The sequence below is a fragment of the Nerophis ophidion genome, linkage group LG20 (assembly GCF_033978795.1).
Source record: "Nerophis ophidion isolate RoL-2023_Sa linkage group LG20, RoL_Noph_v1.0, whole genome shotgun sequence".
NCBI classification, from domain to species: Eukaryota; Metazoa; Chordata; class Actinopteri; order Syngnathiformes; family Syngnathidae; genus Nerophis; species Nerophis ophidion.
In genome coordinates this window covers 27,947,620-27,966,704 of record NC_084630.1, presented here as the reverse complement: position 1 = coordinate 27,966,704, position 19,085 = coordinate 27,947,620, and the positions used below count along the sequence as shown (strand labels likewise).

Genomic DNA, 19,085 nt, shown 5'->3' with positions numbered 1-19,085 from the left:
AAAACGACAATTTCCCCATTAATTTGAGCGAGGATGAAAGATTCGTGGATGATGATGTCGACAGCGAAAGACTAGAAAAAAAAAAAATAAATAAAATAAAGTTAAAAAAAAAAGGCGATTGCATTGGGACGGATTCAGATGTTTTTAGACACATTTACTAGGATAATTCTGGGAAATCCCTTATCTTTCTATTGTGTTGCTAGTGTTTTAGTGAGTTTAACAGTACCTGATAGTCGGAGGGGTGTGTCCACGGGTGTGTTGACGCCAGTCTCTGAGGGAAGTCGACGGCAGCTGCATGGACGGCGCAAGCTCAGCTGATCTCCGGCAAGAGGCGACTTTTTACCACAATTTTCTCACCGAAACCTGCCGGTTGACAAGTGGTCGGGATCCATGTTCGCTTGACCGCTCTGATCCATAGTAAAGCTTTACCTCCGGGTATTTTAAACAAGGAAACGCCGTGTGTTTGTGTGGCTAAAGTCTAAAGCTTCCCACCTCCATCTTCTTACTTTGACTTCTCCATTATTAATTGAACAAATTGCAAAAGATTCAGCAACACAGATGTCCAGAATACTGTTTAATTGGGCGATGAAAAGAGACGACTTTTAGCCTCTATGGTCCGTGACGTCACGGCAGCGCGTCATCATTCCGTGATGTTTTCAACAAGAAACTCCGCAGGAAATTTAAAATTGCAATTTAGTAAACTAAAAAGGCAGTATTGGCATGTGTTGCAATGTTAATATTTCATCATTGATATATAAACTATCAGACTGTGTGGTCTGTAGTAGTGGCTTTCAGTAGGCCTTTAACCATTGTTGGGCCCCGAGCGCCCCCTAGAATGTAATTGTGGAAGTGGCTTCCTCGCAGTCCCACTGTCAGACACGGTTCAGGAGTCCAGCGTGCAGGTTTAACAAGGTTTTTAATCAGGCCTGGGCAATAATTTTACTCAGCCAGATTTAGATAAAAAAAAAAGTGTGTCTGTGGGCCGGTATATCTGTTTTTAGGAACACTAATACAAAACCTCACAATAATGATTGAAAGCTAAAAATGTTATGACGGACCACCTTAAAAAACAGAATGGTATTTGAATTTTTTTTTACTGAATGAGACACCCAGAAAGTATATGAACATAAAGAATGTGGGATTTATAATATTAACTATGAATGATAAAACACTGAATATTGACAACATATTTTAGAATCCACCGAAACGCAATCAAAATGCAACAAACATAGTAAAAAAAAAACATCTACAATCTGAGATAGCTCATAGTGACCATAGTAAGATATTAGATGACCATAGTAACTAATTAGATGACCATAGTAACTACTTAGATGACCATAGTAACTAGTATATGATGCAGATTCCAAGCATTGAAGTACTTAGTATAGTTGAAGACTTCTGCTCATCAGAAAACATCGCTGCACGTCATAATGGCAGCTACACTTTCCATCTTAAACATCTAAAACAGGAGTCACCAACCTTTTTGAAACCAAGAGCTACTTCTTGGATACTGATTAATGCAAAGGGCTACCAGTTTGATACACACTTAAATAAATTGCCAGAAATAGCCAATTTGCTCAATTTAACTTTAATAAATATCTAAAAAAAATGGGTATTTCTGTCTGTCATTCAGTCGTACATTTTTTTCCTTTTACAGATGTTTTTTTGTAGAGAATAAGCGATGAAAAAAACACTTAATTGAACGGATTAAGAGGAAAAAATACCAACAAAATGAAAATTCAATTTTGAAACATAGTTTATCTTCAATTTCAACTCTTTAAAATTCAAAATTAAAAAGAAGAAGAGCCAAACTAGCTAATTTGAATCTTTTTGAAAAAAAAAAAAAAAAGAATTTTTGGAACATCATTAGTAATTTTTCCTGATTAAGATTAATTTTTGAATGTTGATGACATGTTTTAATTAAGTTAAAATTGTCTTTCGGAAAGTTATAAGAAGCAAAGTAAAAAAATAAATGAATTTATTTAAACAAGTGAAGACCAAGTCTTTAAAATATGTTCTCGGATTTTCAAATTCAATTTGAGTTTTGTCTCTCTTAGAATTAAAAATGTCGAGCAAAACGAGACCAGCTTGCTAGTAAATAAATAAAATTTGAAAAATAGAGGCAGCTCACTGGTAAGTGCTGCTATTTGAGCTAGTTTTGGAACAGGCCAGCGGGTGACTCATCTGGTCCTTACGGGCGACCTAGTGCCCGCGGGCACCGTGTTGGTGACCCCTGATCTAAGACAAGTATTTGGGAAAAGTTCGGCGGGCCAGATTGAAAAGCTCAACGGCCCGCATGCGGCCCCCCCGGGCCTTAATTTGCCCAAGTTTGTTTTTATTGATTGTATGTATTTATGCAAAGTTTTCTCTCTCAGAACTTTTCAATCACTCTCCAAACTTCCTCCTCCTCCTGCACCCCGCCGCTCACTCTTAAAGACAACAGATGATTTGATTAGATCGTACCACCTGTGAAATCTAATCACCTGCCAGCTGTGTGCCCCGCCCGACAGTGCTCGCCCTCAGTGCCACGGACAGCGGCGGTGACTTTTACTCCTACAGGCAGCGCTGGCTACACCTTCTCCCACAGTAATATATGTGTTTTTCAGCTGTGGTTCGTATAGGCCGCAGCGGTACTTAGTTGTAATACACTTTTCCACCACGTGTGGCAGTAATGACAATACAAAACAAACAGAAGAAGTCTGGCACTGATGTCATAGAGAAATTTCTTAAGCGCAGAAATTATGACTAAAATGGTGCAGCTATATTTTCATTTGCACTTTATTTCATTGACAGTTTAGTTAAGAGACATATTTATTACTAATTTATTTTATTTATTTTAGCACAACATAATACATATTGTGTGTACATTTATTTTCCTAATCAGCCTAACCTAAGCCTAAGGTTTATTTGTTAAATTAATAATATAATCTTTGTGATTAACACATGCTTTTATATAATTTTACAAGGTATTGAACTGTAAGTAGGTTAAATATTGAATTTTATTGACTGTGATCAAAATCAAGAGTGAGATTACTAATTCAGTGTTAATATTGGAGTGGTCCCCGGGTCCTTGTGTAGTGGAAAAGTCAGATTAAGAACCTCTGCTATGTACAAGGACCCTGCAGATGATAATTAGTCCTTGGTTACAATTTGCCATATTAACATATTAGGTGTTCATTAATGTGCATTATTAGACTGTCCGCTCTGAGATCAGTAGATTGTGAGTTCAAAATCCGGCTGAGTCATACCAAAGACTATAAAAAATGGGACCCATTACCTTCCTGCTTGGCACCCAGCATCAAGGATTGGAATTGGGGGTCAGATCACCAAAAATGATTCCCGGTGTGGCACCTGCTGCTGCTCATTGCTCCCCTCACTTTCCAGGGGGTGATCAAGGGTGATGGGTCAAATACAAAGAATAATTTCCCCACACCCCGTGTGTGTGTGACAATCATTGGTACTTTAACTTTAATTAATGTACTAAAACAAATGGCGACTTCTATCAGGAGTTGTAATATACATGTTATAACAAGTTAGTGGTGGGTTTAGTGGGACAAGCCAAAGTTAAGTTGGAGAAAATGTTTATTTGCGGCCCGGTAGCAAATGCGTGACGGACCACTGCCTTAAGGCATTGGTGTCAATCTAAAAAGCCACATTATTTAATGTGGCCCGCGAAAGCAGGAAAATAAAATGCCTTAATAAAATGCTTAATCTTTTCTTACTAAATATATTTGTTCTTTCCCTTTTGAAATTAAAAATCATGTACTGCATGCAATTGTAAGTTTTAAAATGCAATAATATCAAAATCTAAATATTATATTATCATGTATTCCAAAAATATTTTTTGTTTAAAAAAAAAAAAATAGTGTACCTAAATATCTTCTTGACTTACAATTTAAAAACAAATTATTAATCAAATTGTACACTGTAAAATTGACAATAGATTTTATGGTTCAATTCCGCCGACTGAGTTTTTTATTGTAAAATCGGCGTTGCTCCCATTTTTTTTCCATATACAGTAAGACACTAAACCATTAAAAAATAAACAAAAACACCCATTAAAACGACAAGATTTCAGGGTAAAAAACAAACAAACTGGAAGCTCTGTTGCATTCATTTCTACACTAAAAACAGTGGTATTGTTTCTCCATTCCAGTTAGTCAATTTCTTTATATGCTATTAAAAAAGTACTGCTTTTACTGCAAAATTCTGGTGATCGAGCTGCCAGTTATTAAAGTAAAATACAATTTTTTTTGCAGTTTATGTGAAAAAATATATTGTTTATGTGAAGAAATATATTGTTTATGTATTATATTCGGCAAGCTAATAATAATAATAACTGCGATAGCAGCCGCAACATTAATGCTACCACAACGACGACTCTTGCTAGCCTACCGCCCTCGGTAATGGCACCATTCCCAAAGTATGTGGGCTCTATTGATAACCTCACGAACAACTTTAACAACGCCCTGCGCGAAACCATTGATAACATAGCACCGCTGAAGTTAAAAAAGGCTCCAAAAAGGCGTACGCCATGGTTTACTGAAGAAACTAGAGCTCAGAAATTATTATGTAGAAAGCTGGAACGCAAATGGCGCACGACTAAACTTGAGGTGCACCATCAAGCATGGAGTGATAGTTTATTAACTTATAAACACATGCTTACCTTAGCTAAAACTAATTATTACTCAAATCTCATCCACCTTAATAAAAACAATCCAAAATTTTTGTTTAGTGCAGTAGCATTGCTAACCCAACAAGGGACTCCTTCCAGTAGCTTCACCCATTCGGCAGATGACTTTATGAAGTTCTTTAATAAGAAAATTGAACTTATTAGAAAGGAGATTAAAGACAATGCGTCCCAACTACAACTGGTTTATATTAACACTGATACGATTGTATATACGGCGGATACTGCCCTCCAAGATAGTTTCTCTCGTTTTGATGAAATAACATTAGAAGAACTGTTACAACGTGTAAATGGAATAAAACAAACAACATGTTTACTTGACCCACTTCCAGGGAAACTTATCAAGGAGCTTTTTGTATTATTAGGTCCACCAGTACTAAATATTGTAAAACTATCACTTTCCTTGGGCACTGTTCCCCTAGCATTCAAAAAAGCGGTTATTAATCCTCTCCTTAAAAGACATAACCTCGATCCTGACCTCATGGTAAACTACCGACCGGTGTCTCACCTTCCCTTTATTTCGAAAATCCTCGACAAAATTGTTGCAGAGCAGCTAAATGAACACTTAGCGTTTAACAATCTATGTGAAACCTTTCAATCCGGTTTCAGGGCAAATCACTCTACAGAGACAGTCCTCGCAAAAATGACTAATGATGGATTCTGATGCGTCATCTATGTTGCTGCTCCTCGATCTTAGTGCTGCTTTCAATACCGTCGATCATAATATTTTATTAAGGCGTATCAAAACACGAATTGGTATGTCAGACTCAGCCCTGTCTTGGTTTAACTCTTATCTTACTGACAGGGTGCAGTGCGTCTCCCATAACAATGTGACCTCGGTCTATGTTAAGGTAACGTGTTGAGTTCCCCAGGGTTCGGTCCTTGGCCCTGCACTCTTCAGCATCTACATGCTGCCGCTGGGTGACGTCATACGCAAATACGGTATTAGCTTTCACTGCTATGCTGATGACACCCAACTCTACATGCCCTAAAGCTGACCAACACGCCGGACTGTAGTCAGTTGGAAGCGTTGCCCACATCTGAGGTCCTCTCCAAGGTTTCTCCTAGTCAGCATTGTCACTGGCGTCCCACTGGATGTGAATTCTCCCTGCCCACTGGGTGTGAGTTTTCCTTGCCCCTTTGTGAGTTCTTCCGAGGATGTCGTAGTCGTAATGGTTTGTACAGTCCTTTGAGACGTTTGTGATTTAGGGCTATATAAATAAACATTGATTGAATGATGATATATATATATATATATATATATATATATATATATATATATATATATATATATATATATATATATATATATTTATATATACAGTGGGGCAAAAAAGTATTTAGTCAGCCACCGATTGTGCAAGTTCTCCCACTTAAAATGATAACAGAGGTCTGTAATTTTCATCATAGGTACACTTCAACTGTGAGAGACAGAATGTGAAAAAGAAGTCCAGGAATTCACATTGTAGGAATTTGAAATAATTTATTTGTAAATTATGGTGGAAAATAAGTACTCAGTACTCAGTATTCTTCTTCCTCAAAACACGACGACTTGAGTTCATACCAAAATGATACATGGATGATACAGCAGAGGATTGGGGGAATGTCATGTGGTCAGATGAAACCAAAATAGAACTTTTTGGTATAAACTCAACTTGTTGTGTTTGGAGGAAGAAGAATACTGAGTTGCATCCCAAGAACACCAAACCTACTGTGAAGCATGGGGGTGGAAACATCATGCTTTGGGGCTGTTTTTCTGCTAAGGGGACAGGACGATTGATCCGTGTTAAGGAAAGAATAAATGGGGCCATGTATCGTGAGATTTTGAGCCAAAACCTCCTTCCATCAGTGAGAGCTTTGAATCGTTGACCAAATACTTATTTTCCACCATAATTTACAAATAAATTATTTAAAATTCCTACAATGCGAATTCCTGAATTTTGTTTTCACATTCTGTCTCTCACAGTTGAAGTGTACCTATGATGAAAATTACAGACCTCTGTCATCATTTTAAGTGGGAGAACTTGCACAATCCGTGGCTGACTAAATACTTTTTTGCCCCACTGTATATATATATATATATATATATATATATATATATATATATATATATATATATATATATATATATATATATATATATATATATATATATATATATATATATACATACATACATATGTATTCACGTCAGGTCAGGAAAAAATACAGAGGCTATATCATCCCGACAAGCGTGTTTCGCAGGTTTCACCGCTCGTCAGGGATTTAAAAAAGATTAAATAAAATCCCCTGAAGAGCAGGGAAAACTGTAAAACAGGCTTGTCGGCATGAAATAGCCTCTGTATTTTTTCTTGACCTAATGTATATTCCGCTCTACCCCGGTATTGAGCACAGTATAACGGACAAACCACAAAAAACCTTGAATATATATATATATTCATATATTACTCTTTGTTAAAAGCGGCCCTATAAGGGCACCCTTAACAACAATGTGGCCCTCAATGAAAATGAGTTTGACACCCCTGCCTTAAGGGGATGTGCCGTAATTTCTTTGTACAATTAGTGCAGAGGCAATAGTGGTTTAGGAATCGCAGTCTATTCATTTAGATTTAAAACATACAAAGACATGTAGGTCAGGTTTTTTTTCTATGAAGCATTTGTGTCAGGCTTGCTACTGACAGTTTGTTGGTGTTTTGGTTTCTCCTCTGTGTGTTTAGTATTTCCTGTCCTTAGTTCCTGTCAGCACTCTTATTTTGGTTCAGCTTCCGGTTTGTCTCCCTGAGTGCTTTGTTTCCCCTCAGCTTTGGCTGATTGGCACCTGGCCACACCTGATGTTAATCAGCCAGGTCCTATTTTACCTCCTTTGTTCCTCCAGTCAGGGCTGGATTATTGTCACTCTGGCGTCGTTGCTACCTGTTGTGATTTGTCGATGTCATCATTACGGCTACTACCTGTTGTGCTACTATTTGTCCTTGTCGTCGTTATTATTCTGTCAAAGTTTGTTGTTGACGAACCCCAAGATGCAGAGAAGGAGGCAGGCATGGAGTGAGAAAACATGGTTTTAATATAAACAACTAGAACAAAACCAAACAAAGGGCTCAAACCAAAAGCGCGCACGTGGGCGGATAACAAACAAAAGGCCTAGCGTGGAAGCTAACAGGTATCTAATAGGAAACACAAAAACTGGAAACAGCTAATGGCTAACAAGAAAACACGAAACCAAAAAGCCAGGAGAAAACAAACTACAAATAGGTAACAGGAACAGCTTACCGCTACGACGACAAGGACAAATAGTAGCACGACAGGTAGTAGCTGTAATGATGACATCGACAAATCACGACAGGTAGCAACGACACCAGAGCGACAATAATCCAGCCCTGAGAGGTGTAACAAAGGAGGTAAAATAGGAGCTGGCTGATTGACATCAGGTGTGGCCAGGTGCCAATCAGCTACAGCTGAGGGGAAACAAAGCACTCAGGGAGACAAACAGGAAACTGAACCAAAATAAGAGTGCTGACAGGAACTAAGGACAGGAAATACTAAACACACAGAGGAGAAACTAAAACACAAAGTCAGTGGCAAGCCTGACAATTTGGGATTTATGATGAGAAAGGTGTAGAAATGTCACAAACCAGCTCGTCCTCACACGCTTGGAACGTCTCCATCTTCTGGCCCACACTAAGAGGGAAAATAAACACCTTATAATCAAGGAAAGGGCAAGGACACAAATATTGCTATTACATATAAACTGTTCAGTTTGTCTTATCGTTTGCTCATTTTTTTATTCTATTTTTTTTTACCGGTATACAAACCTATCGAAATAATATTGGTATCGGGACAACACAAGTCGGTACCAATGAAAGTACCAAAATTCAGCAACCATCAAGAAACCACAACGGTTTAAGAATTTGGCAATAAAAACTCACATGGACTTCTCCTTAATCTGCCTTTTTCCTGTAAGAACAGTTGTTACTTCACTACGGCAGATAAAAAACACACATCTTTGACAACCTGACTCACGGAACAACACTCCGGTCCAACAACAAGCGGCGACAAGGACGAGCAAGAAAGCGAAGCATCCAAAGACAACGGCCACCACAATGAGCGGGAGACGATTCAGCACTGTGGGGACAAGAGGATGAGAATCCGAAATCCAGAAGTCAAGTATTCCACATCTGAGGCAATACTTTACCGTCTTTGTCTAAATACTGCCTGTTGCTGCTGATGGCAGTGCTGTTGTCGAAAATGTCAGACACTTCGCATCGGTACACCCCGGCACTGCTGCTCCCTACGGACAGCAGGAGGATGGACAGTTCTGGCGGCTGATGGACCGTGTAGTAGAAGCTTCCTCGGCCTTCCAGGACGGTTTGGTTGACGAACCACTTGTACTGCGGGTGAGATCCTTTCCTCGCCTTGCAATAGAACCTCAGGCCCGTCACAGCGTAGTTGTCTCCGATGTCGTAGTCGTACTTCATCGTCACTGGGCCGCCAACTCTCACTGTTGCCATGTCAGAACAGATACACTGAGACCCGTTACATGCACAGTAGAACCAGGGACGTGCTGCCAGGGGAGGCAAGTGAGGCAGTGCCTCACCTTGCCACCAGGGGGGTAAAAGGCTTAAAGGCCTAATGAAACCCACTACTACCCACCACGCAGTCTGATAGTTTATATATCAATGATGAAATATTAACATTGCAACACATGCCAATACGGCCTTTTTAGTTTACTAAATTGCAATTTTAAATTTCCCGGAACTTTTTTTCTTGAAAATATCAAGTAATGATGACGTGTATGCGTGACGTCACAGGCTGTAATGAATATGAGCGCTGCGCACACACACAGCTAAAAGTTGTTTGCTTTAACGGCATAATTACACAGTATTTTGGAGATCTGTGTTGCTGAATCTTTTGCAATTTGTTCAATTAATATTGGAGAAGTCAAAGTAGAACGATGGAGTTGGAAAGCTATAGCCTTTAGCCACACAAACACACAGTGATTCCTTGTTTAAAATTGACGGAGTTGAAACTTTACTATGGATCAGTGGGGACATGGATCCCGACCACTTGTCAACCAGCAGGTTTTGGTGAGAAAATTGTGGTTAAAAAGTCGCCACTTACCGGATATCAGCTGAGCTTGCGCCTCCCGTACAGCTACCGTCGACTTCCCCGAGACCGAGTGGTCGGTAGTAGTGGGTTTCAGTAGGCCTTTAATGCTTCGAGCGGGGCATCACAACAAAATTAGGCATCATAATGTGTTAATTCCACGACTGTATATATCGGTATCGGTTGATATCGGAATCGGAAATTAAGAGTTGGACAATATCGGAATATCGGGAAAAAAAGCCATTATCGGACATCTCTAATATCAGTAGATCCTGCTTGTTGACGTCACACAATAAGAAGAACGTTGTGGATCGGAACTACGTTTGACCGAGACGCGTTGTCAACATAAACAGGTACCAGGTGTCAGAGTAATGTCTGCAAACCTACCGACTTCTAAGGGCAACCAGGTACTGTATGCAACCTTATCACCGTTGTTAGCCTGGCACTGGAGCCACCCTAAGTGTCGCTCTAAAACCAGGGGGACCTTAAACGTGGCTTCTCTCTTGTCGGCTGTCATTTCGAAAGCCAGTTCCGTCCTGTTGTAGAGGGAGAAGGTGACAGGCGGCGTCCCTCTGCTCGACTGGCATGTGACCACGGCCACATAGTTGTGAGGGTCCTCCTTCAGCACCCTGATGGAAATGTCAGGATTTGACACCACGTCTGAGGGAATGAGGATGTTGAAATCAGTTATTTTGTCGATGAATCAACAACTACTTAAAACACAGCAGGACTACTCTATTATTGCTCCGTGTGCTTTTTTAAAAATGTCTCATCCAAGTGCAATGTTATAAATATAAATATGGTCGACATAAAAAGCACAGCAGCACTGAAATTAAATTTCAACTATCTCGTGGACCAGACAACGTAGATCAGATCGTGTGCAGCTCGTATTTTATTACTCCCAAAATAACACTAAACTTGGCCCGCAGTAGGACATTACATGGGATTATAGGTTTGGACAACACATGAATAAATACACACATAAATACGCAACATTGTATTTTGCATAACACAAACTAAAAGGTCATTTATGTATGCTGTTTAAAGGCCTACTGAAAGCCACTACTACCCACCACGCAGTCTGATAGTTTATATATCAATGATGAAATATTAACATTGCAACACATGCCAATACGGCCTTTTTAGTTTACTAAATTACAATTTTAAATTTCGCGGGAGTTTCGTCTTGAAAACGTCGTGTAATGATGACGTGTACGCAAGACATCACGGGTTTTTAGGAAGTATTAGCGCTGCGCACACACACACAGCTAAAAGTCGTCTGCTTTAACGGCATAATTACACAGTATTTTGGAGATCTGTTTTGCTGAATCTTTTGCAATTTGTTCAATTAATATTGGAGAAGTCACAGTGGAAAGATGGAGTTGGGAAGCTTTAGACTTCAGCCACACAAACACACGGTGATTCCTTGTTTAAAATTCCTGGAGGTGAAACTTTACTATGGATCAGAGCGCGGTCAAGCAAACATGAATCACGACGGAATGTCAACCAGCAGGTTTCGGTGAGAAAATTGTGTTAAAAAGTCGCTTCTTACCGGAGAAAAGCTGAGCTTGTGCCGTCCATAAAGCTGCCGTCGACTCCCCTGAGACACTGGCCTCAAGACACCCGTGGACACACCCCTCCGTCTATCAGGTAATATTAAACTCACTAAAACACTAGCAACACAATAGAAAGATAAGGGATTTTCCAGAATTATCCTAGTAAATGTCTCTAAAAACATCCCAATGCAATCGCGTTTTGTTTTTTTTTACTTATTTTTTTTTATTATTTTTTTTTTCTAGTCCATCGCTGTCAATATCCTCAAACACAAATCTTTCATCCTCGCTCAAATTAATGGGGAAATTGTTGTTTTCTCGGTCCGAATAGCCCTTTTTGTTGTAGGCTCCCATTGAAATCAATGTGAATATATGAGGAGCCATCAAACATGTGTCGTCATCGTCTGCGACTTCCGGTAGAGGCAAGGCTTTTCTCTTAGCACCGAAAGTTGTGAACTTTATCATGGATGTTCTCTACTAAATCCTTTCAGCAAAAATATGGCAATATCGCAAAATGATCAAGTATGACACATAGAATGGACCTGCTATCCTCGTTTCAATAAGAAAATCTTATTTCAGTAGGCCTTTAACTCCTCAGCATGTCTTCACTTTAAAAGTTAAGCTAAAGTACCAATGATTGTCACGCACACACTAGGTGTGGTGAAATTACCCTCTGCATTTGACCCATCTCCTTGTTCAGCCCCTGGGAGGTGAGGGGAGCAGTGAGCAGCAGCAGTGGCAGCGCCCGGGAATCATTTTAGTGATTCAACCCCCAATTCCAACCCTTGATGCTGAGTGCCAAGCAGGGAGGTAATGGGTCCCATTTTTATAGTCTTTGGTATGACTCGGCCGGGGTTTGAACTCACAACCTACCGATTTCAGGGCGTACACTTTTATTATAGCGCCCTGCATTCTTCCCTTTTTCTGTATGCGGCCCTTGAAGGAATAACTTCGGACGCCCTTAATGTGGGGGTGTCAAACTCATTTTAGATCAGGGGCCACATGAAGAAAAATCTACTCCCAAGTGGGCCCCGACTTAAACAAGTTGAAAAACTTATTCGGGTGTTACCATTTAGTGGTCGATTGTACGGAATATGTACTGTACTGTGCAATATACTAATAAAAGTTTCAATCAATCAATCAAACCAGACTGGTAAAATCACGGCACGATAACTTAAAAATAAGGACAACTTCAGATTGCGGTATAGCTCGGTTGGTAGAGCGGCTGTGCCAGCAACTTGAGGGTTCCAGGTTCGATCCCCGCTTCTGCCATCCTAGTCACTGCCGTTGTGTCCTTGGGCAAGAAATTTTACCCACCTGCACCCAGTGCCACCCACACTGGTTTAAATGTAACTTAGATATTGGGTTTCACTATGTAAAGTGCTTTGAGTCACGAGCGAAAAGCGGCATATAAATGTAATTTACTACTATTACTGTTGTTTTCTTTGTTCAAAAATAGAACAAGCACATTCTGAAATTGTACAAATCATAATGTTGGGGGTCTTTTACACTTACATGTTGTGGTTCATGTAAGTGTACTTGTAGAGCGCTTTCCTACCTTTTTTTTTTTAAGGAATTCAAAGCATTTTGACACTATTTCCACATTCACACACACACATTCACACACTGATGGCGGGAGCTGCCATGCACGGCGCTAACCAGGACTCATCAGGACCAAGGGTGAAGTGTCTTGCTCAAGGACACAACAGACGTGACTAGGATGGTGGAAGGTGGGGATTGAACCAGTAACCCTCAGTACTAAGATAGTACTCTATCTTTATTTGTCGCTATTTATACTTACTGAATAAATTATGTGATAATGTTCATCAGTCAAGTCATTGGCATACTGGGGGGGGGTTGGTGGTAGTGGGGGTGTATATTTTAGCGACCCGGAAGAGTTACAGCTGCAAGGGGTTCTGGGTATTTGTTATGTTTTGTTTATGTTGTGTTACGGTGCGGATCCATCCATCCATTTTCTACCGCTTATTCCCTTTTGGGGTCGCGGGGGGTGCTGGCGCCTATCTCAGCTACAATCGGGCGGAAGGCGGGGTACACCCTGGACAAGTCGCCACCTCATCGCAGGGCCAAGTTACGGTGCGGATGTTCTCCCAAAATGTGTTTGTCGTTCTTGTTTGGTGTGGGTTCACAGTGTGGCGCATATTTGTAACAGTGTTAAAGTTGTTTATACGGCCACCCTCAGTGTGACCTGTATGGCCGTTGAGCAAGTATGCTTGCATTCGCTTTTGTGTGCGTGTATACTAGCCGCATATTTTGTGTGACTAGGCCAGCACGCTGTTTTTATCGAGGAAAAGCGGACATGACGACAGGTTGTAAAGGATAGAACCTTTAAGGCACGCCCCCAATATTGTTGTCCGGGTGGAAATCGGGAGAAATTCGGGAGAATGGTTGCCCCGGGTGATTTCCGGGAGGGGCACTGAAATTCGGGAGTCTCCCGGGAAAATCGTGAGGGTTGGCAAGTACGCTCATTGGTGTTATTTTATCCAATTAAAGTATGTTATTTATGTAGTTTGATCATTTTCCTTCAACTCATATGGTTTATTTTGTACATATGTAGCATCATCTAGAAAGATACAAATAATTGCTATTGCGACATCTAGAAGACACATTTAGAACAGCTGTTTCTTTCATTCAAAAATTTCAGGTTAATTTTTATACTGAACAAACTCATCCTGCGGGCCGGATAAAACATGATCGTGGGCCTCATCCGGCCCCTGGGCCATATGTTTGATATCCCTGGTGCAGAGCGACAATATTGCATTCATTCTTTTTCCTGGGAGATGATAGAAATAACCACAGCCATTAAAAACAATCCATGGAGACATTTGTACATTTTCTCATGCGGGAGCTCGTTAACACGCTAGATGTGTTGCAATGGTTCCTCCTACGATTTATTAATGACACTCGAGCTTTTTCACAATTGAGTAATCCAGAAAGGTCACATCCACATAAAGCCTGATCTAGTAAGATCAGAATAACAAGTGGTAAATATCAAACTATAAAATCTTGTTTACTGTTCGAGGGCGTGCACTAAGACTGCGTGCACAATTGAAAACAAGTACTAATATGGTGCGGATGGCAGTTATTAAATGAGGAATTTGTGCGTGTATTACAATTGTGGTCAAAAGTTTACATACACTTGTAAAGAACATAATGTCAAGTTTCACTGCAGTAAGGCGCTTTTGGTAGCCATCCACAAGCTTCTGGTTGAATTTTTGACCACTCCTCTTGACAAAATTGGTGCAGTTCAGCTAAATTTGTTGTTTTTTTGACATGGACTTGTTTCTTCAGCATTGTCCACACGTTTATGTGAGGACTTTGGGAAAGCCATTTTAATGTCACACCGTGGTGAGGGAGTTCTTGTCTTGGTTTTTCTGTCTTGTGATTTACGTGTTTTATTTAGAAAAGTTACCCTCTTGTTTCAGACCACAGGCCCTTCCTCTTGTGTCACCAGTCTGACGTTATCCCTGATTCCTGATTGTTTCCACCTGTTCCCCATCACTCCCACATCCTATTTAAGCTCACTTCTCCGTTTGTCCTTTGCCAGATCGTCTCGTCTATCGTGCCTTTCTAGCGTCCATGTCCATGTCCTTGATTAGCTCCTTGTCTTGCTCCTGTTTTCCTAGTTACCCTAGTTTTTGCTGTAATTTTGAGTTTACTTTTTCCTCCTTCAAGCATCCTTGGTTATCCTTCGTCTTCCTAAATGGTGAGTTTTTGTTTTTCCAAATTTCGAATTTATTGCCTCATTAATTGAGTGATTTTTTTGTTATTTATTGTTAGTGTTTATATATAGGTCGTTTTGGTGTTTTTTCCTCCTGTTGCTTTTTGTTTATCCTTATTAATATTTTTTTTTTTGTTAGAATTTCCTTAAATTAGTATTCCTCCTTATTTTTGTGGAGTGATTTTAAGTTAATTGTTTATCTTCTGAATTATTTTTCCGCGTGTTGATTATTCTTGTAAAAAACTTTTCTGCATTGGAGGTAAAAAGTTGTTTCAAAATAAAAGCTTTATTTTTTTTTTGAACTTCTTCTCTGCATCTTGGTCCTCTCCTTACTCCGAGTCGTAACATCTAAAACCTTAATTCTAGCCTGATTTAGCCATTCCTTTAGCACTTTTGACTAATTTGGGGTCATTGTCCCGTTGGAACACCCAACTGCACTCAAGACCCAACCTCCGGGCTGATGATTTTAGGTTGTCCCGAAGAATTTGGAGGTAATCCTCCTTTTTCATTGTCCCACTTACTCTCTGTAGAGCACCAGTTCCATTAGCTTCAGAACAGGCCCAGAACATAATACTACCACCACCATGCTTGACGGTAGGTTTGGTGTTGCTGGGATTGAAGGCCTCAACTTTTCTCCTCCTAACATTATCGCTTGGAATTGTGGCCAAACAGCTCAATTTGTGTTTTATCTGACCACAGAACTTTCGTCCAGAAGGTCTTATCTTTGTCCATGTGATGTCAGATGAAACAAAAGTTGAGCAACATATGGTCCAACCTGTGGTGTTTCCTTAATCCGGGGCGGGAGGGGCTCTATAGCTCAGTTGGTAGAGCGGACGTGCCAGCAACTTGAGGGTTCCAGGTTCGATCCATGCCTCCGCCATCCTAGTCAATGCCGTTGTGTCCTTGGGCAAGACACTTTACCCACCTGAGCCCAGTGCCATCCACACTGGTTTAAATGTAACTTAGATATTAGGATTCACTATATAACGCGTTTTAAATCACTGGAGAAAAAGCGCTATATAGATATAATTCACTTCACTTCACTAATGTTGTTGACATGCAGCACATAAATATGATATGTACAGCCCTTTTTAGTCTATTTTGATATGTGACCCATAACACAGGAACTACTTTTAGCACGCTGAATGAGCACGTTGGAAGGTATTGGTATGGTAAGAAAATGCATATTGCAAGATGTTTTTTCATGTAGAGCAGGAGATTGATCATCATTTTTTTTCCCTGAATGAATAAAAAAGAGTAAAAAAAACAAAACGCCAGTAGACACCAAAATGAATCAATTGAATTGGCTTTAATCAGCAGCTATAAAATTATATTGCCAAATAGCCATTATCCATCCATTTCCTACCGCTTATTCCCTTTCGGGGTCGCGGGGGGCGCTGCCGCCTATCTCAGCTACAATCGGGCGGAAGGGAGGGTACACCCTGGACAAGTCGCCACCTCATCGCAGGGCCAACACAGATAGACAGACAACATTCATACTCACATTCACACACTAGGGCCAATTTAGTGTTGCCAATCAACCTATCCCCAGGTGCATGTCTTTGGAAGTGGGAGGAAGCCGGAGTACCCGAAGGGAACCCACGCATTCACGGGGAGAACATGCAAACTCCACACAGAAAGATCCCGAGCCTGGATTTGAACCCAGGACTGCAGGACCTTCGTATTGTGAGGCAGACGCACTAAGCCCTCTGCCACCGTGAAGCCCCAAATAGCCATTATGTCTGATATATTTATTTGTGACAGTCCAAATATGTTGACAAACTCACAGACAGAATATTATCTTAATAATCTGGTTTTAAAATGCCTTTGCCTCCTTTCTCACAGTAAATTTGCACGTATATTGCAGAAGTACTCAATAAAGACGCAGAACAGTTTTAGTCTTGATAAATCATATTGGGAGTGCTAAAAGGTTATGTTTGCATCTCCTCCTCCCAGTATTTTGAGCATACTGATAATCAGCATGTACAGCAGGGGTGTCAAACTCAAATATAGAGTGGACCAAAATCTAAACTTGAACAAAGCCACGGGCCATGGTAGAACAAATTAACCTTTAAATAAGGACCCAATCAAGTTTTGCATTGAATATTGAACAAGCAAGGCTTATATAACTTTATATCCATCCATTTTCTACCGCTTATTCCCTTTTGGGGTTGCGGGGGGCACTGGCGCCTATCTCAGCTACAATCGGGCTGAAGGCAGTGTACATCCTGGACAAGTCGCCACCTCATCGCAGAGACAACACAGATAGACAGACAACATTCACACACTAGGGCCAATTTAGTGTTGCCAATTGAATTGAATTGAAATATTTATTTCAAACCTGCACAGTACAACTAAACACAATTTTTTTTTTTTTTTTACATGTTGACAAAGATATTTATGCAAGGCTTGAAAAGGGGTTGGATGAAGCAGCTGCTTATAATAGCCCAACCACTCTCACTCATTCCACATTTGACATAAACAATATAATACAAAAACAATACTTTATAAACAAAACAAGAAAAACTCCTGTACACTAACAATACCATAAGACAAGACAAGACGAGACAAAACACACACACACACACACACACACACACACACACACACTGGCCCAAACACTCTTCGACCATACACCTCTCTTCCATCGCTCTGTGCTGAGGGCATCACTCTCTTTCCTCATCGTATTTCTTCAGTACTTCTTTTTTAAACAGTGTTTTAAATTGAATCATGCTAGAACACGTTTTTAACTCATCCCCTTAGTTGTTCCACAGACTGACTCCACGCACTGAAATGCACATTGATTTTAAAGTGGTTCTAAATTTAGGCAAATATAATTTGTTGTTTCCTCTTAAACTGTAACTATGGTGATCATCTCTGTCATGGAATAGGTTCTGTATATTGGATGGTAGAGAGTTTTGGGATGCCCTAAACATAATTTGAGTAGTTTTAAAATTGATCACATCGTTCAGTTTAAGTTGCTTTAAGTTCATAAATAGTGGATTTGAATGATGTCTGTAGTGAACATTGGAAACAATCCTGATGGCCTTTTTCTGCAGAGTGACTAAAGGTTGTAGATGTGATTTATAACAATTTCCCCAGACTTCAACACAATAGGTTATATATGACATGATGAATGATATAATAACAGCAGAGCATTGGTGTTCAATAAATGACATGATCTCCTCATCATTCCAACACATTTAGCAACTTTTTTCCTCAGGTAACTTATATGAGGCTTCCATGAGATATTTTCATCTATTACTACTCCTAAGAAAGAATTTTGATGAACATATTCTATTGGTGTATCATAAATAACAATCCTGATCGGTATATTACTTTTGCGATTGCTAAAGAGCATTATTTTGTTCTTCTTTAAATTCAAAGTTGTATCATCAGCAAAGAGGATGAATTTCAGCAGCGTTGATACTTTACATATTTCATTAATAAATATTATAAATAGTGTGGGTCCCAGTATCGAGCCCTGAGGAACTCCACATGTTATGTTTATCAGTGTAGATTGATGTTGGTCCATCTGAACAATCTGCTGTCTCTAATTTAAGTAGCTCTCCAGCCATTTGCCTGCCAATCCCCTTATGCCATAGTTTATTTACCAAAATCTGGTGGTCAATGGTATCAAAAGCCTTTTGCAGGTCAATAAAAATTCCTATAATTCCAATCAACCTATCCCCAGGTGTGCATGTTTTTGGAAGTAGGAGGAAGCCGGAGTACCCGGAGGGAACCCACACATTCACGGGGAGAACATGCAAACTCCACACAGAAAGATCCCGAACCTGGGATTGAACCCAGGACTGCAGGACCTTCGTATTGTGAGGCAGACGCACTAACCCCTCTGCCACCGTGAAGCCCTATAACTTCATAGTGATATGCAAAATCGAGTTTCTAATAATGTCTAATACCGTCCAGCTCTAATTTTAATTTGATATTGCCGCAAGGGCCAAATTAAAAATTACACGGCCAGAGTTTGAAACCCATGCTG

At 40.0% G+C, this 19,085-nt stretch overlaps 1 protein-coding gene across 1 annotated transcript in view; it reads right to left on the bottom strand.

The window, feature by feature from the left end:
* si:dkey-93h22.7 (Fc receptor-like protein 5) overlaps positions 1–19,085 on the bottom strand; it is a 34,042-nt gene that overhangs the window by 5,268 nt on the left and 9,689 nt on the right. The window contains exons 7-11 of the mRNA XM_061880896.1: positions 10,181–10,453; positions 8,883–9,188; positions 8,711–8,812; positions 8,617–8,644; positions 8,323–8,368 (exon numbers count right to left, since the gene is read on the bottom strand). Of these exons, the coding sequence (XP_061736880.1) occupies positions 8,323–8,368; positions 8,617–8,644; positions 8,711–8,812; positions 8,883–9,188; positions 10,181–10,453 (755 nt within the window). The remainder of the gene's footprint in view (positions 1–8,322; positions 8,369–8,616; positions 8,645–8,710; positions 8,813–8,882; positions 9,189–10,180; positions 10,454–19,085) is intronic.